Source organism: Scyliorhinus torazame, chromosome 17 (genome assembly GCF_047496885.1).
Source record: "Scyliorhinus torazame isolate Kashiwa2021f chromosome 17, sScyTor2.1, whole genome shotgun sequence".
Taxonomy (NCBI): domain Eukaryota; kingdom Metazoa; phylum Chordata; class Chondrichthyes; order Carcharhiniformes; family Scyliorhinidae; genus Scyliorhinus; species Scyliorhinus torazame.
The window spans coordinates 91,036,448-91,061,717 of record NC_092723.1 but is presented as its reverse complement, the minus strand read 5'-3'; the positions used below and the strand labels follow the sequence as shown (position 1 = coordinate 91,061,717).

At 49.6% G+C, this 25,270-nt stretch overlaps 1 protein-coding gene across 12 annotated transcripts in view; it reads right to left on the bottom strand.

Moving 5' to 3' along the window:
• The window catches only part of LOC140393996 (voltage-dependent L-type calcium channel subunit alpha-1S-like), an 804,045-nt gene that overhangs the window by 8,222 nt on the left and 770,553 nt on the right, over positions 1-25,270 (bottom strand). For 10 of the 12 annotated variants that reach the window (XM_072480727.1, XM_072480737.1, XM_072480738.1 and 7 more), the window contains one exon: positions 15,592-15,696. In XM_072480727.1, coding sequence (XP_072336828.1) covers positions 15,592-15,696 — 105 coding nt within the window. Of the gene's footprint in view, positions 1-15,586; positions 15,697-25,270 lie in introns of all 12 variants that reach the window. The other 2 variants (XM_072480735.1, XM_072480732.1) reach the window with 1 other exon arrangement.

The following is a 25,270-nucleotide window of genomic DNA, read 5'->3' as shown; positions in this document are numbered from 1 at the left end:
GGAGGTAGGAACACCCGAGGGGGCGGGTGGACGGTCAGAGGGCCCTTCTAGAGCACCCGAACTGCATCTTCAGGCTGTCACAGCATTGCTCGAGCATGCTCCTGGTCGCTGCATGGTATTGCTGTCGCGGGTCTCTGCTTCAGTCTGTGGCCTCCAGGTCAGCGTCATCAGCCACAACCGCAGCGGATAACCCCTGCCACTCAGGAGCTAGCCCCACAGATGGGGGGGGGGGGGGCATGTGTAACATGTCAGGAATCAACGGGTGTGTCAGGATGAAGGCGTCGTGCACACTGCCTGGGTATCGGGCGCAGACGCCTTTAATGCAAGAAGTATTACGGGTAAGGCATACTTGGAACTATGATGTTGTTGCCATTACAGAGACCTGGTTGAGGGAAGGGCAGGATTGGCAGCTAAACGTTTCAGGATTTAGATGTTTCAGGAGGGATAGAGGGGGATGTAAAAGGGGTGGCGGAGTTGCACTACTGGTTAGGGAGGATAGCACAGCTGTACTACGGGAGGACACCTCAGAGGACAGTGAGGCTATATGGGTAGAGATCAGGAATAAGAAGGGTGCAGTCACAATGTTGGGGATTTACTACAGGCCTCCCAACAGCCAGCGGGAGATAGAGGAGCAGATAGGTAGACAGATTTTGGAAAAGAGTAAAAACAACAGGGTTGTGGTGATGGGAGACTTCAACTTCCCCAATATTGACTGGGACTCACTTAGTGCTAGGGGCTTAGACGGGGCAGAGTTTGTAAGGAGCATCCAGGAGGGCTTCTTAAAACAGTATGTAGACAGTCCAACTAGGGAAGGGGCGGTACTGGACCTGGTATTGGGGAATGAGTCCGGCCAGGTGGTAGAAGTTTCAGTAGGGGAGCATTTCGGGAACAGTGACCACAATGCAGTAAGTTTTAAAGTACTGGTGGACAAGGATAAGAGTGGTCCTAGGGTGAATGTGCTAAATTGGGGGAAGGCTAATTATAACAATATTAGGTGGAACTGAAGAACCTAGATTGGGGGCGGATGTTTGAGGGCAAATCAACATCTGACATGTGGGAGGCTTTTAAGTGTCAGTTGAAAGGAATTCAGGACCGGCATGTTCCTGTGAGGAAGAAGGATAAATACGGCAATTTTCGGGAACCTTGGATAACGAGAGATTGTAGGCCTCGTCAAAAAGAAAAAGGAGGCATCTGTCAGGGCTAAAAGGCTGGGAACAGACGAAGCCTGTGTGGAATATAAGGAAAGTAGGAAGGAACTTAAGCAAGGAGTCAGGAGGGCTAGAAGGGGTCATGAAAAGTCATTGGCAAATAGGGTTAAGGAAAATCCCAAGGCTTTTTACATGTACATAAAAAGCAAGAGGGTAGCCAGGGAAAGGGTTGGCCCACTGAAGGATAGGCAAGGGAATCTATGTGTGGAGTCAGAGGAAATGGGCGAGGTATTAATTGAATATTTTGCATCAGTCTTCACCAAAGAGAAGGAATTGGTGGATGTTGAGTCTGGAGAAGGTGTGTAGATAGCCTGGGTCACATTGAGATCCAAAAAGACGAGGTGTTGGGCGTCTTAAAAAATATTAAGGTAGATAAGTCCCCAGGGCCTGATGGGATCTACCCCAGAATACTGAAGGAGGCTGGAGAGGAAATTGCTGAGGCCTTGACAGAAATCTTTGGATCCTCACTGTCTTCAGGTGATGTCCCGGAGGACTGGAGAATAGCCAATGTTGTTCCTCTGTTTAAGAAGGGTAGCAAGGATAATCCAGGGAACTACAGGCCGGTGAGCCCTACTTCAGTGGTAGGGAAAGTACTGGAGAGAATTCTTCGAGACAGGAACTAATTTGGAAGCAAATGGACGTATTAGTGAGAGGCAGCATGGTTTTGTGAAGGTGAGGTCGTGTCTCACTAACTTGATAGAGTTTTTCGAGGAAGTCACCAAGATGATTGATGCAGGTAGGGCAGTGGGTGTTGTCTATATGGACTTCAGTAAGGCCTTTGACAAGGTCCCTCATGGTAGACTAGTACAAAAGGCGAAGTCATATGGGATCAGGGGTGAGCTGGCAAGGTGGATACAGAATTGGCTAGGTCATAGAAGGCAGAGAGGAGCAATGGAAGGGTGCTTTTCTAATTGGAGGGCTGTGACCAGTGGTGTTCCGCAGTGATCAGTGCTGGGACCTTTGCTGTTTGTAGTATATATAAATGATTTGGAGGAAAATGTAACTGGTCTGATTAGTAAATTTGCAGACGACACAAAGGTTAGTTGAATTGCGGATAGCGATGAGGACTGTCAGAGGATACAGCAGGATTTAGATTGTTTGGAGACTTGGACGGAGAGATGGCAGATGGAGTTTAATCCGGACAAATGTGAGGTAATGCATTTTGGAAGGTCGAATGCAGGTAGGGAATACACAGTGAATGGTAGAACCCTCAAGAGTACTGAAAGTCAGAGAGATCTAGGAGTACAGGTCCACAGGTCACTGAAAGGGACAACACAGGTGGAGAAGGTAGTCAAGTATGCATACGGCATGCTTGCCTTCATTGGCCGGGGCATTGAGTCTAAAAATTGGCAAGTCATGTTGCAGCTGTATAGAACCTTAGTTAGGCCACACTTGGAGTATAGTGTTCAATTCTGGTCGTCACACTACCAGAAGGATGTGGAGGCTTTAGAGAGGGTGCAGAAGAGATTTACCAGAATGTTGGCTGGTATGGAGGGCATTAGCTATGAGGAGCGGTTGAATAAACTCGGTTTGTTCTCACTGGAACGACGGAGGTTGAGGGGCGACCTGATAGAGGTCTACAAAATTATGAGGGGCATAGACAGAGTGGACAGTCAGAGGCTTTCCCCCAGGGTGGAGGGGTCAATTACTAGGGGGCATAGGTTTAAGGTGAGAGGGGCAAGGTTTAGAGTAGATGTACGAGGCAAGTTTTTTTACACAGAGGGTAGTGGGTGCCTGGAACTCGCTACCGGAGGAGGTGGTGGAAGCAGGGACGATAGTGACATTTAAGGGGCATCTTGACAAATACATGAATAGGATGGGAATAGAGGGATACGGACCCAGGAAGTGTAGAAGATTGTAGTTTAGTCGGGCAGCATGGTCGGCACGGCTTGGAGCGCCGAAGGGCCTGTTCCTGTGCTGTACATTTCTTTGTTCTTTGTTCTTTTTGATACACAGCTGATGGTCACATATCAGCTGCGCGTTCATCAAGTGGAACTGCTTGCAGTTTGTGTCGAGCGGCCTGTCATATGCAGGTGTTCGTCTGGGGACTTGCATCCCGTCGATCACCCCCTGGACCCGGGGCATCCTGTCGTTGGCGGCGAACTCCACTGCTCGGGCATCCTGGTGGGCTCGGTCCACATTGCGCTGCCTGGGCATAAAGGGCATCCGTGACGGCGCGGATGCACCTATGCACTGAGTTCTGTTAGGTTCCCCACTCGGCACCTGGAAGGACCCCGTGGCGTAAAAGGTCAGGGCGACCATCACCTTGATGGCCATCGGGAGCGGGTGTCCTCCTCCATACACCCGTGATGTAAGGTGCACACTTTGCGTCACACATGATCTGGTAGATATATCGCACTGTCTCCTTGTTGAGCTGAATTCTTCGACGACCTGCCCTGTCCGGCAGATCCTTGAATGACAGGCACTGCCAGTACACACGAGGCCTCATGCGGTGCTCCTTTGCACATCCTCCTCCTCCTCGGCCTGTTGGGCGGTTGGCACTGCATCCTGGGATGCTTCCTCCTGTTCCTCTGGGACACGCTGTGCTGCTGCAGCTTCCTCCTCCTCCTTGAGCAGCTCCAGTTTTTACAGCCGCAGGACGTCGCCAGGGCTGTGGCAATGAGCAGGAAGACCACAACTGCTGGTTGAATTCCAATATCCATTGTCTGCAAGGGGTGAAATTGTTGGCATGATGCGTACCGCCATGTCCAACGGGCTACATCGTAGTCCCGGTTGGCACTGCGGGCTCTGCCCCCAAATGTCCACCTCCCCCTCCATCCCCGCACCCCTGCCCTGTCGGTGCCTGGTACTGTGGGGACCTTTAGCTCTGCCGCCTCTCCCTGATGCCAGGGGTTTCATCAGCTGGCACTGCCCTTGCCAGCGGTATGCTCTGTAGTCCCCGCCCGGCGCCCCCTGTAGGGGCTTAATTGGGCGTTGTCCTGGGTGGGTCGTTGATGCCCCGCCATCGGGTGGGGGGGGGAGGTATGGTGGAGTGTGGGGTGCGGGGGTGGGGGCACCCATACAGCTGGTGTCACTCTGCAGAACCAGGGGCCAAGGTGGGTGGTCAGTGGGATGCGCAACAAGATGGCTATCTTGCAGGTCGCAAAATGGTGGTTGCGCCTCTCTGTGTCTCTCCCTCCCTCATCAGCCATGACGTCAGTTTCACGATTTTTAAAAGAACAAGTGAACTGCAGAATTGGGAACTCGGCCCATCGGAAGCGGAAAATCGCAAAGACCCCGTAGAATACCAGGTCAGTCCCGCTAATTATATGCTGTACATTCTGTGCATTCTGGATCACATTGACACCGCTGGCAAGGTGACGGAGAATTGCGGTTTGGCATTAAATCAGCAGCTGCTGCGATTTTTGCGTCAGAACCTATTCTCTGCCCAATCACGTTTCCGGAATTCAACTTCAGCGAATGGAGAATCCCAGTTTATTTTCCTTTTGTGTTCCATTTCATTCAAGATTAAAGTGTTGGGATACTGAAAGTAGATTAATTGGTTTCATGACTATAACGTCATTGGACTCCGAGAAATGCCCAAATGGCCTGAGTTTGCCATTGGCATCCATGACGCTCACACCAGAGGTTGCAGCAAGTAAATAAAAAGCAGATATCTGAGATCTGCTGACAACTACACAGAGAACGACGACCTTCAGAACGTCTGACACATTGACTGATCGTTCACGTTACTAATTAGAACACAGAACATACAGTGCAGAAGGAGGCCATTCGGCCCATCGAGTCTGCACTGACCCACTTAAGCCCTCACTTCCACCCTATCCCCATAACCCAATAACCCCATCTAACCTTTTTTGGTTACCAAGGGCAATTTATCATAGCCAGTCCACCTAACCTGCACGTCTTCGGACTGTGGGAGGAAACCGGAGCACCTGGAGGAAACCCACGCAGACATGGGGAGAACATGCAGATTCCGCACAGACAGTGACCCAGCAGGGAATAGAACCTGGGACCCTGGCGCTGTAAAGCCACAGTGCTAATCACTTGTGCTACCGTGCTGCCCTCTAACATTGATTGTCAATGTTATACTGTTCAGGAATTTTTGATTTCGAGTGGGAGGAAATGTTGTGTATTCCTAGTGTTTTTAGTGTTTCTTCATAAGCAGCCTTGTAGTTGAGCAAGGACTCTTAAGAGAACGATGGCATGATGTGATCGACCATCTGCGTGGGCAAACAAGCAGTCTTGAATGCACCACAGCATCAGACACCACCTGTCTGATACCACATTTCTGGGTATGTCCTGTCCTACCGGTCCTGTGCAGACACAATAAAGGTGGTAGCAAGGTGATATACAGGAGGGAGCCCTGGGAGTCCTCAGTACCAGCTCTGTACCCCATGAAGTCTCCTGGCGTCAGGTCACACATAGGCAAGAAAATCTCCTGCTGATTTTCACATATTTCCCCCCTTAGCTGAGAAATCAGTACTCCTCCATGTTAAACACCACTTGGAGGAAGCACTGAGGGTGATAACGGTGCAAAATATACTCTGGGTAGGGGTTTTCAATGTCCTTCACCAAAAGTTGCTCGGTAGTACCACCACAGACTGAGCTGGTCGAGTCTAAAAGGACAAAGCTGCTGGGCTGGTGCAGGTGGTGAGGGAACCAACGAGAAGGAAAAACGCTCCTGGCCTCATCTTCACCAATCTGCCTGCTGCAGATGCATCTGTCCATGACAGTATTGGTAGGAGTGACCTCTGTGTGGGAACACCCCTTTGTAGTGACAAAGTCCCATTTTCACTTTGAAGATACGCTCCATCTTGATGTGCGGAACTCCCACTGTGCTAAACGGGGTGGGTTTAGATTTAGCAACTCAAAACTAAGGCACTGTGGCTGATCAGCAGAAGCAAAATTGTACTCAGCCACAACCTCATGGCCCGGAATATCCCCCACTCTACTATTACCGCCAAGCTAGGGGATCAACCCTGCTTCAATGAAGAGTGCAGGAGGGCAAGCCAGGAGTAGCACTACCGAAAAATGAGGTGTCAACCTGGTGAAGCGACAACACAGGACTACTTGCATGCCAAACAACATAAGCGGCAAGTAAGAGACAGAGCTAAACAACTCCTCAACCAACCAATGAGATCAAAGCTCTGCAGTCCTGCCACATCCAGTTGTGAATGGTGATGGTTAATTAAGCAACTCATGGAAGAGGAGGCTCCACAAATATCCCCATCCTCAATGATGGAGGTGCCCAGCAAAAGACAAGGTTGAAGCATTCGCAATCATCTTCAACCAGAAATGCCAAGTGGATGATCCATCTGGATCTCCTCCAGAGGATCCAGCATCACAGTTGTCAGTCTTCAGCCAATCTGATTCACTCCACGTGATATAAAGAAATGACTGAAGGCACTGGATACTGCAAAAGCTATGAGCCATAACAATAGCCCTGAAGACTTGTGCTCCAGAATTTGCCATGCCCCGAGCCAAGCTGTTCCAGTACAGCTACAAAACTTGCATCTATGCATAAATGTGGAAAATGTATGTCCTATGCACAAGAAATAGGATAAATCCAACTCGGCCAATCTCCACCCCATCAGTCGACTGTCAATCATCAGTAAAGTGATGGAAGGAGTCATCAACAGTGCTATGAACCGGCACTTACTCAGCAATAACCTGCTCACGGACGCTCAGTTGGGCTCCACCAGAGTCGCTCAGCTCCTGACCACATTACAGCCTTGGTTCAAACATGGACGAAAGAGCTGAATGCCAGAGATAGAACATAGAACATAGAACGATACAGCGCAGTACAGGCCCTTCAGCCCACGATGTTGCACCGACATGGGAAGTAAAAAAACAAAAGCCATCTAACCTACACTATGCCATTATCATCCATATGCTTATCCAATAAACTTTTAAATGCCCTCAATGTTGGCGAGTTCACTACTATTGCAGGTAGGGCATTCCACGGCCTCACCACTCTTTGCGTAAAGAACCTACCTCTGACCTCTGTCCTATATCTATTACCCCTCAGTTTAAGGCTATGTCCCCTCGTGCTAGCCATTTCCATCCGTGGGAGAAGGCTCTCACTGTCCACCCTACCTAACCCTCTGATCATTTTGTATGCCTCTATTAAGTATCCTCTTAACCTTCTTCTCTCCAACCAAAACAACCTCAAGTCCATCAGCCTTTCCTCATAAGACTTTCCCTCCATACCAGGCAACATCCTGGTAAATCTCCTCTGCACCCGTTCCAAAGCTTCCACGTCCTTCCTATAATGAGGTGACCAGAACTGTACGCAATACTCCAAATGCGGCCATATCAGAGTTTTGTACAGCTGCAACGTGACCTCATGACTCCGGAACTCAATCCCTCTACCAATAAAGGCGAACACACCATAGGCCTTCTTCACAACCCTATCAACCTGGGTGGCAACTTTCAGGGATCTATGTACATGGACACCGAGATCCCTCTGCTCATCCACACTTCCAAGAATTTTACCATTCGCCAAATATTCTGCATTCCTATTATTCCTTCCAAAATGAATCTCCTCACACTTCTCTACATTAAACTCCATTTGCCACCTCTCAGCCCAGCTCTGCAGCTTATCTATATCCCTCTATAACCTGCAACATCCTTCCACACTGTCGACAACACCACCGACTTTTGTGTCGTCTGCAAATTTACTCACAAACCCTTCTGCGCCCTCCTCTAGATCATTTATAAAAATGACAAACAGCAACGGCCCCAGAACAGATCCTTGTGGTACGCCACTTGTAACTGAACTCCATTCTGAACATTTCCCATCAACCACCACCCTCTGTCTTCTTTCAGCTAGCCAATTTCTGATCCACATCTCTAAATCACCCTCAATCCCCAGCCTCCGTATTTTCTGCAATAGCCTACCGTGGGAAACCGTATCAAACGCTTTACTGAAATCCATATACACCACATCAACTGCTCTACCCTCGTCTACCTGTTCAGTCACCTTCTCAAAGAACTCGATAAGGTTTGTGAGGCATGACCTACCCTTCACAAAGCCATGCTGACTATCCCTACTCATATTATTCCTATCTAGATGATTATAAATCTTGTCTCTTATAATCCCCTCCAAGACTTTACCCACAACAGACGTGAGGCTCACCGGTCTATAGTTGCCGCGGTTGTCTCTACTCCCCTTCTTGAACAAAGGGACCACATTTGCTATCCTCCAGTCCTCTGGCACTATTCCTGTATCCAATGATGACAGAAAAATCAAAGCCAAAGGCTCAGCAATCTCTTCCCTGGCTTCCCAGAGAATCCTAGGATAAATCCCATCAGGCCCCGGGGACTTATCTATTTTCAGCCTGTCCAGAATTGCCAACACCTCTTCCCTACATACCTCAATGCCATCTATTCTAATAGCCTGGGTCTCAGCATTCTCCTCCACAACATTCTCTTTTTCCTGAGTGAATACTGACGAAAAATATTCATTTAGTATCTCGCCTATCTCTTCAGACTCCACACACAAATTCCCATCCCTGTCCTTGACTGGCCCTACCCTTACCCTAGTCATTCTTTTATTCCTGACATACCTAAAGAAAGCTTTTGGGTTTTCCTTGATCCTACCTGCCAAATACTTCTCATGTCCCTTCCTTGCTCGTCTTAGCTCTCTCTTTAGATCCTTCCTCGCTAACTTGTAACTATCAAGCGCCCCAACTGAAACTTCACACCTCATCTTCACATAGGCCTCCTTCTTCCTCTTAACAAGAGATTCCACTTCTTTGGTAAACCACGGTTCCCTCGCTCAACGTCTTCCTCCCTACCTGACCGGTACGTACTTATCAAGAACACGCAGTCGCTGTTCCTTGAACAAGCTCCACATATCCAGTGTGCCCAACACTTGCAGCCTACTTCTCCAACCTACCCCTCCCAAGTCATGTCTAATGGCATCATGATTGCCCTTCCCCCAGCTATAACTCTTGCCCTGCGGGGTATACTTATCCCTTTCCATCACTAACGTAAACGTCACCGAATTGTGGTCACTGTCCCCAAAGTGCTCACCTACCTCCAAATCTAACACCTGGCCTGGTTCATTACCCAAAACCAAATCCAATGTGGCCTTGCCTCTTGTTGGCCTGTCAACATATTGTGTCAGGAAACCCTCCTGCACACATTGTACAAAAAACGACCCATCTAATAAAAGAACTATATCTTTTCCAGTCAATATTTGGAAAGTTAAAGTCTCCCATAATAACTACCCTGTTACTTTCGCTCTTTCCCAGAATCATCTTCGCCATCCTTTCCTCTACATCCCTAGAACTATTAGGAGGCCTATAGAAAACTCCCAACAGGGTGACCTCTCCTTTCCTGTTTCTAACCTCAGCCAATACTACCTCGGAAGAAGAGTCCCCATCTAGCATCCTCTCCGCCACCGTAATACTGTTCTTGGCTAGCAGCGCCACACCTCCCCCTCTTTTGCCTCCTTCTCTGAGCTTACTAAAACACCTAAACCCCGGAACCTGCAACAACCATTACTGTCCCTGCTCTATCCATGTCTCCGAAATGGCCACAACATCGAAGTCCCAGGTACCAACCCATGCTGCCAGTTCCCCTACCTTATTTTGTATACTCCTGGCATTGAAGTAGACACACTTCAAACCACCTACCTGAACACTGGCCCCCTCCTGCAAAGTCAAATTTGTGCTCCTGACCTCTATACTCTCAATCTCCCGTACCCTAAAACTACAATCCAGGTTCCCATGCCCCTACTGCATTAGTTTAAACCCCCCCAAAGAGCACTAACAAACCTCCCCCCCAGGATATTTGTGCCCCTCAGGTTCAGATGTAGACCATCCTGTCTGTAGAGGTCCCACCTGCCCCAGAAAGAGCCCCAGTTATCCAGAAATCTGAATCCCTCCCGCCTGCAACATCCCTGTAGCCACGTGTTTAATTGCTCTCTCTCCCTATTCCTCATCTCATTATCACGTGGCACGGGCAACAACCCAGAGATAACAACTCTGTTTGTTCTCGTTCTGAGCTTCCATCCTAGCTCCCTGAAAGGCTGCCTGACATCCTTGTCCCCTTTCCTACCTATGTCGTTAGTGCCAATGTGGACCACGACTTGGGGCTGCTCCCCCCTCCCCTTAAGGATCCTGAAAACACGATCCGAGACATCACGTACCCTTGCACCTGGGAGGCAACATACCAAACGTGAGTCTCTCACGCTCCCACAAAATCTCCTATCTGTGCCCCCAATTACTAATGCTCTGCTCCTCTCCCCCCTTCCCTTCTGAGCAACAGGGACAGACTCCGTGCCAGAGGCCCGTACCCCATGGCTTACCCCTGGTAAGTCGTCCCCCCCACAAGTATCCAAAGCGGTATACTTGTTTCTCAGGGGAACGACCGCAGGGGATCCCTGCACTGACTGCTTCTTCCCAGTCCCTCTTACAGTTACCCATCTATCTCCAATCTTTGGTGTAACTAATTCCCTGAAGCTGCTATCTATGACCCCCTCTGCCTCCCGAATGATCCGAAGTTCATCCAACTCCAGCTCCAGTTCCCTAACTCGGTCTTGGAGGAGCTGGAGATGGCTACACTTCCTGCAGGTAAAATCAGCAGGGACACTAACTCTCACCTCAAACATACTGCAGGAGGAACATTGCACTACCTTCCCTGCCATCCCTCTAACTTCCAACCAAGTTTTGGTTAATAAATAAATTAAAAAAATAAAAAATAATAATAATATAATATGGCACTTACCTCACACCAATGGGTCTTATTATTAGGTTAGAGGAGGAGGGCGGGTAGCAGACACTACACGTGTAATGTCTCGTGTTTCCTCTCCACCAGAATTTATTGGTTGCTGGGGGGGGAGGGAACCTTCCCAGAGGTCCGCGGGTCGAACTTCCGGTTCCCGCCTTATATTAAAAAAATAAAAAATAAAACAGAAAAGAAGAACAGAATCGGGACCAGGCAAGTGTTTTTAAATCAAAAACTTACCTCCCGACAGGCCCCTGCACTCTGCTCCCGCCGAAATTCTGAGGACTGCTCCTGTAAGGCAAGTGTTTTTAAATCAAAAACTTACCTCCCGACAGGCCCCTGCACTCTGCTCCCGCCGAAATGAGGTGAGAGTGACTGCCCTTGATATCAAGGCAGCAGTTGATTGAATGTGGCATCAAGGAGCCCGAGCAAAACTGGAGTCAATGGGAATCAGGAGGAAAACTCGACACTGGTTGGAGTCATACCTAGCACAAAGGAAGATGATTGTGGATGTTGGGGGTCAGTCATCTGAGATCCAGGGTATCACTGCAGGAGTTCCTCAGGGTAGTTAATGTCCGAAGCCCAACCATCTTTAGTTGCTTCATCAATGATCTTCCTTCCATGATATGGCCATAAGTAGGGATGTTCGCAGATGATGCACAATGTTCAACACCATTCATGATGCAGGCCAGTGCTGACAAGTGGCAAGTAACATACATGCCATAAGCAGCATGTAAATTAATCCTGAGACCCAGGACACCCCGGAGCTCGCCTCCGAGGATGACACTAACATCCCGCCACAACTGTCTCCAACACCCTCACCATCCCACAGACACTCTTCTCGGTTGGGCACGTTAGTGAAGGGGCCCCTGTGCTCTGGTACAGCAGGTGGAGATAGGAACTCCCGAGGGGGCGGACGGTCAGAGGCCTGGCCGACCCCAGGACTAGTTGCCATCCAGACGGATTGGAGGGAGCTGGACGTGGCCCTTGCGGCTAAAGGGATTAAGGGGTATGGAGAGAAAGCGGGAGTGGGATACTGAATTTGCATGATCAGCCATGATCATATTGACTAGCCATGATGTGGAGATGCCGGCATTGGACTGGGGTGAGCACAGTAAGAAGTCTTACAACACCAGGTTAAAGTCTAACTGGTTTGTTTCAAACACTAGCTTTCGGAGCACTGCCCCTGAGGAGCACTGCTTCTTCCTCAGGAGCAGTGCTCCGAAAGCTAGTGTTTGAAGCAAACCTGTTGGACTTTAACCTGGTGTTCATCATCATAGAATCCTAGAATTTACAGTGCAGAAGTAGGCCATTCGGCCCATCGAGTCTGCACCGGCTCTTGGAAAGAGCACTCTACCCAAGGTCATCACCTCCACCCTATCCCCATAACCCAGTAACCCCACCCAACACTAAGGGCAATTTTGGACACTAAGGGCAATTTATCATGGCCAATCCACCTAACCTGCACATCTTTGGACTGTGGGAGGAAACCGGAGCACCCGGAGGAAACCCACGCACACACGGGGAGGATGTGCAGACTCCGCACAGACAGTGACCCAAGCTTCATCAATGATCTTCCATAAGTAGGGATGTTCGCAGATCAAACCTGGGACCCTGGAGCTGTGAAGCAATTGTGCTATCCACAATGCTACCGTGCTGCCCCGTGTTGTAAGGCTTCTTACCATATTGAATAGGTTTAAGGTCCGTGGATAGGATGGGTATAGAGGGAGACGGTACAAGAAAGTGCTGAGGGTTTTGGCGAATGTTGGTATCATGACCGGTACAGGCTTGGAGAGCCGAAGGGCCTGTTCCTGTGCAGTATTGTTCTTTGGTCTTTCTTTGAATGGTGGTTCAGGTTCAAAGCACCGAATGGCCTATTCCTGCACCGATTTTCTGTTTCTACATTTTGGGCTTCGGGGACAGATAGTCTCATCGATTGTGGAGATGCAGTTGCAGAGCCAGGGACTGCATGAGGGGTTGTTGCCGAGCATCCAGCACCTGCAGGTGCAGGTGGAGGAGACCGACCGCTTGCAGGAGCAAGAGGTGGTGCCTGCCATGCGTGCCACTCAAGCCAACATCGCACGGGTGACATCCGAGGTGGAGACCTTGGGGGCAAGGGTTTCGACTATAGATCAACATACCCAAAGCATGGGGTACTCTGTGCAGGCGGTGGCTGATGCTCAGGGAAGGGTTGCCCTCACACAGGCAGCCATGTGCCAGAGCCACCTGGACATTGCAACATCACTCCTAAGAGTGGCCCAGTCACACCGGGCCATGGCTGATAGTGCCGGTGGAATTGTCTTGGCACTGGCCGACGTGGCACAGAGTCAGAGGAAGATGGCACAGTCACTGGCAGATGTGGCACAGACCTGGAAAGGTGGTGGCACAGTCACAGCATGATGTGGCGCAGTCCCAGACGGTAGTGGTTCACTCCAGGTGCTCCTTGGCCATGAGCATGCAGACCCTGGTTCAGGCGGCAGGAGGCCTCCAGGACTGGCAATGCCAGGTTGTGGGGGACATCAGGGGTTAGCTTCCCTTGCACTCCCATCCCGTAGAGTAGCACGGGGGCCATCAGGTACCCCGAGGTAGGAGGTGATGGAGCCCGTGCCGGTGATTCCCGCAAGGGAGGTGTCGGAAGACCGCAGCACCTCAGACTACCCCCACCTCAGGTCCCTGGCGACTCTGCAGGGCAGCGGGTAGAATAATGTGGCACGCCACCTGGGACATCTGAGTAGCATCAGGCCCATCGAGGCCCAGTTGCCTGCCAAAGGGGACACAGGTCACTGGGTGGGAATTATAGCTCTTGATATATTCACTCTTGATGTACCGTTTGGGGTCAACTTTGACGTAGCATTAGGGCCCGTAAGGCCATAAAAGTAGACATCAGTTAAGTTGGCGATAGTTCAGCGATAGCAGCTAGGCCACAAATCTGTATATATGTTTTCACATTAAACACCTGTGCATAATGCTCTCTCAGAAGGGTGTGAGGGGTGGGCTGGTCGCAGAGGGTGTGCAGGCGGAGGGTGTGCGGGTGGAGGGGGTGGTGGGCGAATGGATGGACATTTGGCATGGGCTTGGCTCAGGGACCACAGTTCAGCCAGCGCTAATTGCTCCGGTGTCCCAGCGCCCCCCACCGTCCTCACCACTGCCACCCCAGGAATTTGATGGGATCGTGTGATGGAATGGCCAGCTCGGATGTAGGGATCACCCAGGTTGACAGTGGAAAGTGCTACTGTGGGCAGACGTCAGACGTTGTCAAACAATGTGGAGCACCAGAGCCCATCGCAGAGCAGGTTGCCATCTTCCTCCATCCCATGGACCATACCCACTTTTACAGTCAATTCAGGGCCCCACCACATAGTGTGGTAGGTATGTATCACTGAGTGGGTTGCAGGCGGGTGCTGGCCGTGGAGGCGTGGGGTGGGATGCGGTGTCCGTGCCCCTGGCCAGTCCCCACCTAGTTGGTGAACCTGGAGGCAATCAGAGCGTCCTGTGCGCAAGGGGCCTTCCCCCCACCACCAAAGCCCTGGCAGGGCCCCCATCCTCAGCCAGCCTGGCCAGTGACAAGACCGGCAGCCCTCGGTCACGCCTCTACGTGTCAAAAAACAAAGAACAATACAAAGAAAAATACATCATGGGAACAGGCCTTTTGGCCCTCCAAGTCAAGATACCAACCTCGGCCAAAACCTTAAGCACTTCCTTGTGCCGTATCCTTCTATACCCATCCTATCCATGTATTTGTCAAGATGTCTTTTGAACGCTGTTAATGTATCTGCTTCCACAACCTCCCCTGGCAACGTGTTCCAGGCACTTACTACCTTCTGCGTAAAAAATCTTCCTCGCACATCTCCTTTAAACTTTGCCCTACGGACGTTAAACCTATGCCCCCTGGTGACTGACCCCTTCACCCTGGGAAAGTGTGTCTGGCAATCCACTCTATCCATGCCCCTCATAATCGTGTAGACCTCTATCAGGTCACCCCTCAACCTCTGTCTTTCCAATGAAAACAATCCGAGTCTATTCAGCCTCTCCACATAGCTAACACCCTCCAGACCAGGAAACATCCTGATAAACCTCCTCTGCACCCTCTCCAAAGCCTCCAAAACCTTCTGGCAGTGTGGCGACCAGAATTGTGTGCAATAATCCAAATGCAGCCTTACCAAGGTTCTATACAACTGTAGCATGACTTGCCAGTTTTCATACTTATACTGATAAGCACAAGAGACCCTTGCCATCGGGAATTCCCCCAGTGGAGGCAGAGAATTGCGGGGGCCCCGGAGAATACCGGTTCAGGCCCGCTAATGATATGCCAACGGCGTTTACTGTACGTGTGGAGTGGAACGCATTGACGCCACTGTTGAGGCACTGGAGAATTGCGATTTGGAGTCAAACATGATTTCAGCATCAAAACCGATTCTCTGCCCAATCGCGTTTCCTGATTCCAGCGTCGACCAACGGAGAATCCCACCCATCATCTTTCCTTCACTGTCGCTGTATAAAAATCCTGGAACTCCCTCTCTAACAGGACTGCAGGTGCACCTACACCACAGGGACTGTCGCAATTCAAGAAGGCACCACTGGCTTCTCAAGGGCAATTAGGGATGGGCAATAATTTCATGCCTAGCCAGCTAAACCCACATCCCATAAATTCATCAAAAATACAGATGGTGCAAGCTACTCACCTGACCTTGGATGTGCGAGACCTTGTCTGGTCGAGACCAACGGAGCTCCATGTTCACCAGTGAAGTCAAGCATTTCAAATTCCTCCTTGAACTCATTTTCATAGGAAACCCTGCAATGGCATGATAAGGTCAGAGTGTCAGGTTGTCAAGCAATCCCCTGTAGGGTCAGTATCCTTTAAATTACCATTTAGACAATGCAAAATCAATGCACAACATAAATTCTCTTTAAGAAACTTGACGTAGCAGCCACTATCTCACTATCTCGCAACCGAGCAACACATCTATTAGGATAATGTATTCCCGATGAACCAGCCCCAATTAGCAGCTTAAAAAGAAAGTTGGGGATGAATTCCATGTAGAGATGGAATAGTTTGAAGCTTCAGGATTTCTAAACCACAATCTGAAAATAGTGGGACAGATAAATCATTAACATTTAACACCCACACTACAATGTAGCCTCAATCTCTACATTCACAACAATACACAGGAATGGAGTAATTTCCTGAAAGGTGGAGACTATACTGCAATCCTATCACGATAAAATGCAGCCAAAGTTAAATGCACAGCTCCCTTTCTGCCAAGAACAATACCCAGCTGGAGAGCTATACGTTTATTTTGCTTTATTTTTCCATGCGATGTGGGTGTTGCTAATGAGGCCTACATTTATTACCCATTGCTAATTACCATTTAAAGATCAGTCAAAGTCAGCCACATTGCTCTGGGTCTGGAACCAAAGGGAAAATGCTGGAACCCTCAGGGATCAGTGTTGGGCCCACAATTGTTTACAATTTACCTAGATGATTTGGAGTTGGGGACCAAGTGCAATGTGTCTAAGTTTGCAGACAACACTAAGATGAGTGGTAAAGCAAAAAGTGCAGAGGATCCTGGAAGTCTGCAGAGGAATTGAAGTGAATGGGTTAGGGTCTGGCAGATGGAATACAATGTTGACAAATATGAGGTTATCCATTTTGGTAGAAAAAACAGCAAAAGGGATTATTATTTAAATTATAAAATATTTGAACATGCTGCTGTGCAGAGGGACCTGGGTGTCCTAGTGCATGAGTCGCAAAAGGTCAGTTTACAGGTGCAACAGGTGATTAAGAAGGCAAATGGAGTTTTGTCCTTCATTGCTAGAGGGATGGAATTTAAGATGAGACGCTGCAACTGTATAAGGTGTTACTGAGGCCACACCTGGAGTATGTGTTCAGTTTTGGTCTCCTTAGCTGAGAAATGACGCACTGCCGCTGGAGGGAATGCAGAGGAGATTCACTAGGTTAATCCCAGAGTTGAGGGGGTTGGATTACAAGGAGAGGTTGAGTAGACTGGGAATGTACTAGTTGGAATTTAGAAGGATCTTATAGAAACATATAAAATTATGAAGGGAATAGATAGGATAGATGTGGGCAGGTTGTTTCCACTGGCGGGTGAAAGCAGAACTAGGGGGCATAGCCTCAAAATAAGGTGAAGTAGATTTAGGACTGAGCTTAGGAGAAACTTCTTCACCCAAAGGGTTGTGAATCTATGGAATTCCTTGCCCAGTGAAACAGTTGAGGCTCCTTCACTAAATGTTTTCAAGATAAAGATAGATAGTTTTTTGAAGAATAAAGGAATAAAGGGTTATGGTGTTTGTGCGGGAAAGTGGAGCTGAGTGCACAAAAGATAAGCCATGATTTAATTGAATGGCGGAGCAGGCTCGAAGGGCCAGATGGCCTACTCCTGCTCCTAGTTCTTATGTTCTTATGTTAAAATCTAAGCAGATCTGGCAGCATCTGTAGGGAGAGAAAAGAGCTAACGTTTCGAGTCCAGATGTCCATTTGTTGCTGCCAGACCTGCTGAGATTTTCCAGCATTTTCTCTTTGGTTTCAGATTCCAGCATCCACAGTAATTTATTTTTATTGCTCTGGGTGTGGCATTCCACAGAAGCCAGACTGGGAAAGAATTGCAGATTTCCTTCCCTAAAACAGACCAGTGAAGCAGATGGCCTTTTACAACAATAACAGTTGTCATGTATGGAATAATTGAGACTAGCTGTATATCCCCCATATCCAGGATCTATTTCCCCAATATATTGATTGATTTGTGAGGGTGGGGTGTTCTATGGGATAGAGTGTGTATGTGAAGTTGGATGGGTAAGTGTGTATGAGGGTGGGGAGTTGGATGGGCTGCAGTGTGTGTGAGAGGTGGGGAGTTGGATGGAGTTCAGTGTGTGGGTGGGGAGGTGGATGGGGTGCAGTGTGTGTGTGAGGGTGGGGAGTTGGATGGGGTACAGTGTGTTTGTGTGAGTGTGGAGTTGTATGGGGTCCAGTCTGTGTGTGAGGGTGGGAATTTGGATGGGGTACAGTGTGTTTGTGTGAGTGTGGAGTTGTATGGGGTCCAGTCTGTGTGTGAGGATGGGAAGTTGGATGGAGTTCAGTGTGTGTGTGTGGTGGGGAGGTGGATGGGGTAAAGTGTGTGTGTGTGGGTGGGGGGTGGATGGGATACCGTGTGTTTGTGAGGGTGGGGTGTTGGATTGGGTACAGTGTGTGTGTGAGGGTGAGGAGGAGGATGGGGTGCAGTGTGTGTGAGAGGGTGGGGAGTTGGATGGAGTTCAGTGCGTGTGTGAGGGTGGGGGGTTGGATGGGGATCAGTGTGTGTGCGTGGGTGGGGAGATGGATGGGGTACAGTGTGTGTGTGTGGGTGGGGAGCTGGATGGGGTGCAGTGTGTGTGTGAGTGGGGAGGTGGATGGGGTACAGTGTGTGTGTGAGGGTGGGGAGTTGGATGGGGTGCAGTGTGTGTGAGAGGGTGGGGAGTTGGATGGGATACAGTGCGTGTGTGAGGGTGGGGAGTTGGATGGGGTGCAGTGTGTGTGTGAGGGTGGGGAGTTGGATGGGATACAGTGCGTGTGTGAGGGTGGGGAGTTGGATGGGGGACAATGTGTGTGTGTGGGTGGGGAGGTGGATGGGATACAGTGCGTGTGTTAGGGTGGGGAGGTGGATGGGGTGCAGTGTGTCTGTGGGTGGGGAGGTGGATAGGGTGCAGTGTGTCTGTGGGTGGGAGGTGGATGGGGTGCAGTGTGTGTCTTTGGGTGGTGAGGTGGATTACGTGCAGTGTGTCTGTGGGTGGGGAGGTGGATGGGGTGCAGTGTGTGTCTCTGGGTGGGGAGGTGGATGGGGTGCAATATGTGTCTTTGGGTGGGGAGGTGGATGGAGTGCAGTGTGTGTCTGTGGGTGGGGAGGTGGATGGGGTGCAGTGTGTGTGTGGGTGGGGAGGTGGATGGGGTACAGTGTGTCTGTGGGTGGGGAGGTGGATGGAGTGCAGTGTGTTTCTGTGGGTGGGGAGGTGGATGGGGTGCAGTGTGTCTGTGGGTGGGGAGGTGGATGGGGTGCAGTGTGTGTGTGTGGGTGGGGAGGTGGATGGGGTGCAGTGTGTGTGTGTGGGTGGGGAGGTGGATGGAGTGCAGTGTGTGTGTGTGGGTGGGGAGGTGGATGGGGTGCAGTGTGTCTGAGGGTGGGGAAGTGGATGGAGTGCAGTGTGTGTGTGGGTGGGGAGGTGGATGGGGTGCAGTGTGTGTGTGTGGGTGGGGAGGTGGATGGGGTACAGTGTGTGTCTGTGGGTGGGGAGGTGGATGGGGTGCAGTGTGTGTGTGGGTGGGGAGGTGGATGGGGTACAGTGTGTCTATGGGTGGGGAGGTGGATGAAGTGCAGTGTGTTTCTGTGGGTGGGGAGGTGGATGGGGTGCAGTGTGTCTGTGGGTGGGGAGGTGGATGGGGTGCAGTGTGTGTGTGTGGGTGGGGAGGTGGATGGGATGCAGTGTGTGTGTGTGGGTGGGGAGGTGGATGGGATGCAGTGTGTGTCTGTGGGTGGGGAGGTGGATGAGGTGCAGTGTGTGTCTGTGGGTGGGGAGGTGGATGGGGTACAGTGTGTCTGTGGGTGAGGAGGTGGATGGGGTACAGTGTGTGTGTGGGTGGGGGGGTGGATGGGGTACAGTGTGTCTGTGGGTGGGGAGCTGGATGGGGTGCAGTGTGATCTCGCCAACATTGAGGGCATTTAAAAGTTTATTGGATAAGCATATGGATGATAATGGCATAGTGTAGGTTAGATGGCTTTTGTTTCGGTGCAACATCGTGGGCCGAAGGGCCTGTACTGCGCTGTATCGTTCTATGTTCTATGTGTCTGTGGGTGGGAGGTGGATGGGGTACAGTGTGTGTGTGTGGGTGGGGAGGTGGATGGGGTGCAGTGTGTGTCTGTGGGTGGGGAGGTGGATAGGGTGCAGTTTGTGTGTGTGAGGGTGGGAGGTTGGATGGGGTGCAGTGTGTGAGTGAGGGTAGGCAGTTGGATTGGGTACAGTGTGTGTGTGTGAGGGTGAGGAGGAAGATGGGGTACAGTGTGTGTGTGTGAGGGTGGGAGGTTGGATGGGGTGCAATGTGTTATGACGGTGGGAAATTGGACGGGGCACAGTGTGATTGTGAGGGTGGGGAGTTGGATTGGATGCAGTGTGAGTGAGGGTGGGCAGTTGGATTGGGCACAGTGTGTGTGTGAGGGTGAGGAGATGGATGGTGTAGAGTGTGTGCGAGGGTGGGGACTTGGATGGGGTACAAAGTGTGTGTGTGTGTGAGGATGGGGAGTTTGCTGGGGTACAAGCTATGTGTGAGGGTGGGGTGTTGGATGGTGTACAGTCTGTGTGTGAGGGTGGGGAATTGAATGGAGTTATATGTGTGTGCGAGGATGGGGCGTTGGACAGAGTACAGAGTGTGTGTGAGGGTGGAGAGGTGGATGGTGTAGAGTGTGTGCGTGTGTGTGTGAGGGTGGAGAGTTGGATGGGGTACAGTGTTATGGGCCAGGGCTTAGAAATCTCCAAAGTATATCATGGAGTTCACCTGCCCTTCAACTGTTTATTCATTTTGGTTACGGGGAGCACAAGGGCCTGTCTTTCAGGTGTTATTCAACAGCGGCCTTAAGTACTTTTAATCAAAAACAAACTGTATTCGACAAATGCAATTAAATTTTTATAAACAAACACAGTAAACAGTTTTAATCACAGTAAACAGTGACAGTAATCTATGTATCACCCTTAATAAATTTCCCCCCTTAACTGTTCCAATAACCCATAAACCAGAAATCCCTTTTCAAAGGTATGTCCCAATGCACGGCATTCTTACTATCTTTTAAGACTTGGTATTGTCTCCCGCTCCCCGATATATACAGTCTGATCCCCCTTCTTTGGAATTCAACAAAATTGAATTCATGTAACAATCGCTGCTAATGATAAACCATGTACCTCTTTGTATGTGATGCTGCTGTTTTAAATTTTGTACTGTATACAAGTTCTTGATATTCACCAGCAGCATGAGAGTAGCTTAGATAGCGTTAGCTAGAGACCAACAGTGCGGATAAATTAAATGTTTTATAGAGACCTGATTATAGTAACCGTTAGAGATAAATTGATTTCTGAATGTATTGATGGAATATTAGGGAAATGACCCAAACAATAAGATAGAGTAGAGTAGAGTAGAGCACGGTAGCATAGTGGTTAGCAGAATTGCTTCACAGCTCCAAGGTCCCAGGTTCGATTCCCGGCTTGGGCACTGTCTGTGCGGAGTCTGCACGTTCTCCCCATGTGTGCATGGGTTTCCTCCGGGTGCTCCGGTTTCCTCCCACAGTCCAAAGATGTGCAGGTTAGGTGGATTGGCCATGCTAAATTGCCCTTAGTCCAAAATTGCCTTTAGTGTTGGGTGGGATTACTGGGTCATGGGGATAGGGTGGGGGTGTGGGCTTGGATAGGGTGCTCTTTCCAAGAGCCGGTGCAGACTCGATGGGCCGAATGGCCTCCATCTGCACTGTAAATTCTATGAAAAGAACCTTGCCTTGACCAAGGGTGACCGGGCCACCAAGGATGAACAGGGATCAATAGTGTGATCCACCACGCTTCGCATTCAGGATCAAGATGTAGCAGGAGGAACCCTACAGGAAATGAAAACAGCCATATTAGATACCATCGGGTATAACAAAGGAGATCCAGTCGAGCGCTTAAATCACTGCAGGCAAAAGAAGGGAGGACATCCAACCGCGTTTGCTGGTCGCCTATGGATTCATTTCATGGTAGTCTACGGACAATTGAATCGCGCACACCTAAATGAGGAGGACACCACTAAATGGCGGGACGCACCTTAGTCTCGCATGCCACAGATGCAGGTCAAAACTACGAGCTTGTGTAAACTACGAGCCCGCAGACCCACACACACAATGAGGTTTGGGTATTGAAACGACTTTCTAGAGCATGGGAACAAATCCTACACCTGACAGACAAATCAGGATGATATAGAAGCAAACATGCACCCAGTTAGGACTAGCCAGGACCCAGCATGGATAAACGAGGGTAGACACGAGGGACAGCGCCCCAGAGCACAGGCACCACAAGGTTGTTACAATGGTGGCCACGTAGGACATTACGCTCGCGATTGCCGACAAAACCCCCGAACCATCAACGATACCAACAACCAAACCCCCCCACTCAGGAACAATGTTAGGCCCATGCACAATGTTAGTGCCTGTTCAGATGACTTAGCGTTGAACTCCACAGATTGACGGTGTTCGGACTCCCCAACTTGGGTCTGTGACACATGCTGGGACAAATCAGGCAGACCAGTAGTTACAGGCACAGTCCAGGGATGTACAGTCTATTTTCTTTGGGACACAGGAGGATCCCGCACCACTTTGAACTCCTCCACCATGTTTCAACAAGACAAATGGCCCACCACAGACACCATCACCCTGAGTCAATTCACAGGCCGCATACAACAAGGATATATCACAGCTCCCATACCCATCCAGATAGGGAACATCAGCACCAAACACCCCAGCGTTTTAGTTGACTTCCCCCAAACCGCAGAGCACATTTTAGGCATTGACTTTATGAGCTCCCATAACCTTTTGTTTGACCCAGTAAACAAATGTGTCTGGCGAATGGCTAAAACAGCTAGGGCTCCCGCTACGCTCACAGTAGGGTATTATGAAAACAGGATTTGCTCAATAGGGAACTATTGGTTTAATCCGCAAACAATTAGTGCAGACGAGACGATTAGAGAGGACCTCAGGAATCACAAAGCTTCGTTCGCACAACACAAACATGACTGTGGGAAGATCCCAGGTACAGTAAAGATTTAATGCGCGATCCAAAGCCGCAAAAGTAATACGGTTTCCCACAGCAAGCCGAGGGTGAGATTTTGAAGGTTATTGACAGTTTTTTAGACCAAGGAGTTATTCGACCCGCAGCTTCCACAAATAATGCCCCAATTTGGCCCGTAAAGAAGCCCGATGGTTCATGGCGACTGACGATCGACTACCGAGAACTAAATAAGGTAACCCCTTCAGCAGCCCCCACTGTTGTCACGAGTCCCATGCTCAAACAGGGAGTACAGGCAAAATATTTCACAGCAATGGCTTTTGGTCCATCCCGTTAGACAGGGCCTGCCAGTATAAATTCGCATTTACGTTTCAAGGGCAGCAGTACACGTGGACATGTCTCCCACAAGGATTCCACAACTCCCAACATTTTCCACCAACAATTGGCCAACGGACTTTCTACATTTTCCCGACCCGAATGTCTGATACAATATGTAGACGATTTGCTCTTGCAAACGGACACAAAAGAGGAACACGTAGAGCCCTTATCAGAATTACTAGGCCTACTGCAATCAATCGGATGCAAGGTAAACCCCCAAAAGGCCCAGATTTTAAAGGAAAAGATATTTATTTAGGCACGATCATCACCCACGGGAAGAGAGAAATTGAGCAAAAACAAATCGAGTCCATCGTTAAATTGCCCCTGCACCAAAATGTCACTGCACTCCGGTCATTCCTCGTTTGGTAGGATATTGCAGAAATCATATTGATGATTTTGCCACCAAAGCAGCCCCAATCTCAGATCTCCTTAAAAAGAACATCCCATGGGAATGGCTTCCGCAGCACACAGATGCCATTGATGATTTAAAACGCGCCCTAGGCACAGCCCCCGCTTTACAAGTTCCAGACCCAGACTTGCCCTATGCCGTAGAAGTAGCAACCACCGACCGAACCTATCAGCGGTGCTCCTGCAAGAACGACACAATCACTTCAGATGAAGTTGAGCCTATGCCTCAAGAGTATTAGACCCCGTAGAGCAAGGATTCTCATGCTGCGAACGGCACTTGCTTGCAGTCTTTTGGGCAGTACAGTACTTTGCATACATCACAGGCCTTAACCCAGTCACGATCTTGACCGAGCACACCCCCACTCACCTATTACTAGACGGTAGATTAAAGGACCATTCAGAGCAGCTCGCTGGACATTACTGTTACATCACGGTAAAATGCACCAAGACCCACACATTTCTGGCCGATAATCTCCAATATGCAAGGACCCCACATGAGTGCCAGATCATAGCAGCCCGACACCACACAGGACCCTTTATCCCAAAGTCACTACATCCACGAACAGGCATAAGACACAGAATTCCCAAACCACAGGGGGTTCTTTAAAAATGTATGTAGACAGTTCCTCCACAATTGAAAATGGAGTTAGAATTACTGGTTGTGAAATTTACGCGGAAGACGCGCAGGGACGCCCACTAGAAGAGAACACTTTAAAATTGCCCGGCCACCTAGGTTCACAAGTAGCAGAACTCGCAGCCATGGCCTATGTAATTCAGCACCCCAACTCTTTTCCAACCCCCGCAGACATACACTCCGACAGCCTGCATGTGTGCAACAGTTTAACAGAATTCCTGCCCCTGTGGGAATCTCAAGGTTTTATTTCAGCCGGTGGAAAACCCGTACCCTCTGCCCCATTGTTAAAGCACATTCTCAAGACAGCCTCAGATTGCACATATGGTATCATTAAAGTAAGAAGCCATCATCATTCCTCCCCACCCGGGAATGTTAAGGCAGACGCCTTAGCCAAAGCAGCATCACGCCATGGTCACTTCTGACAGCCACCCGAAAGCGAACCGATACACAGTCCAGGTTTCCCAGACCAATATTGAGGATCTATCCCAAGCCCAAAAAGCAGACGACACCCTCAAACAGGTTTTAGACGGCAACTTCCCAGCCCCCTATGATAAATGCAAGGACCCACTGACTGTACAGGATGGCATAGTTTAAAAAAACGGAATTTATGTGGTCCCACCGAGATCATAAACCAGCTCATTTACCAATTTCATGACGGACATGGACATCAGGGGATAGACATTACCATTGCCCATTTAAGACCTTTGTGTTGGCAGCCCGATTTAACAACCCATTATGTTGAGAATTGCCTTATCTGTGCTCAAAACAATCCTGAACATTACTCAAAGATGGACAATTACGTCACACCTGACCTGTGAATGGCCCTTGGACAAATTTGCAAACCAATTACATTGGCCCCCTTCCCTCTTGCAGAAACGGTTTCAAGTACATGCTGGTTGTAATTGACACCTTTACTAAATGGGTAGAAGCATTTCCCTCACGGACAAACACAGCAAAGGCCACCGCTCAGATTTTGACCCAACAGATATTTACACGCTGGGGTCTCCCCGCAGCATTGAGCCAGACCAAGGCTCCCACTTCACCGGCTGAGTCATGCAAAATGTTTCAACAATTTTTGGGATCAGGCAGAAATTCCATATAGCATATCACTCCCAATTCAGTGGCATTGTCGAGAGAATGAATCGAACTCTAAAAGCGACCA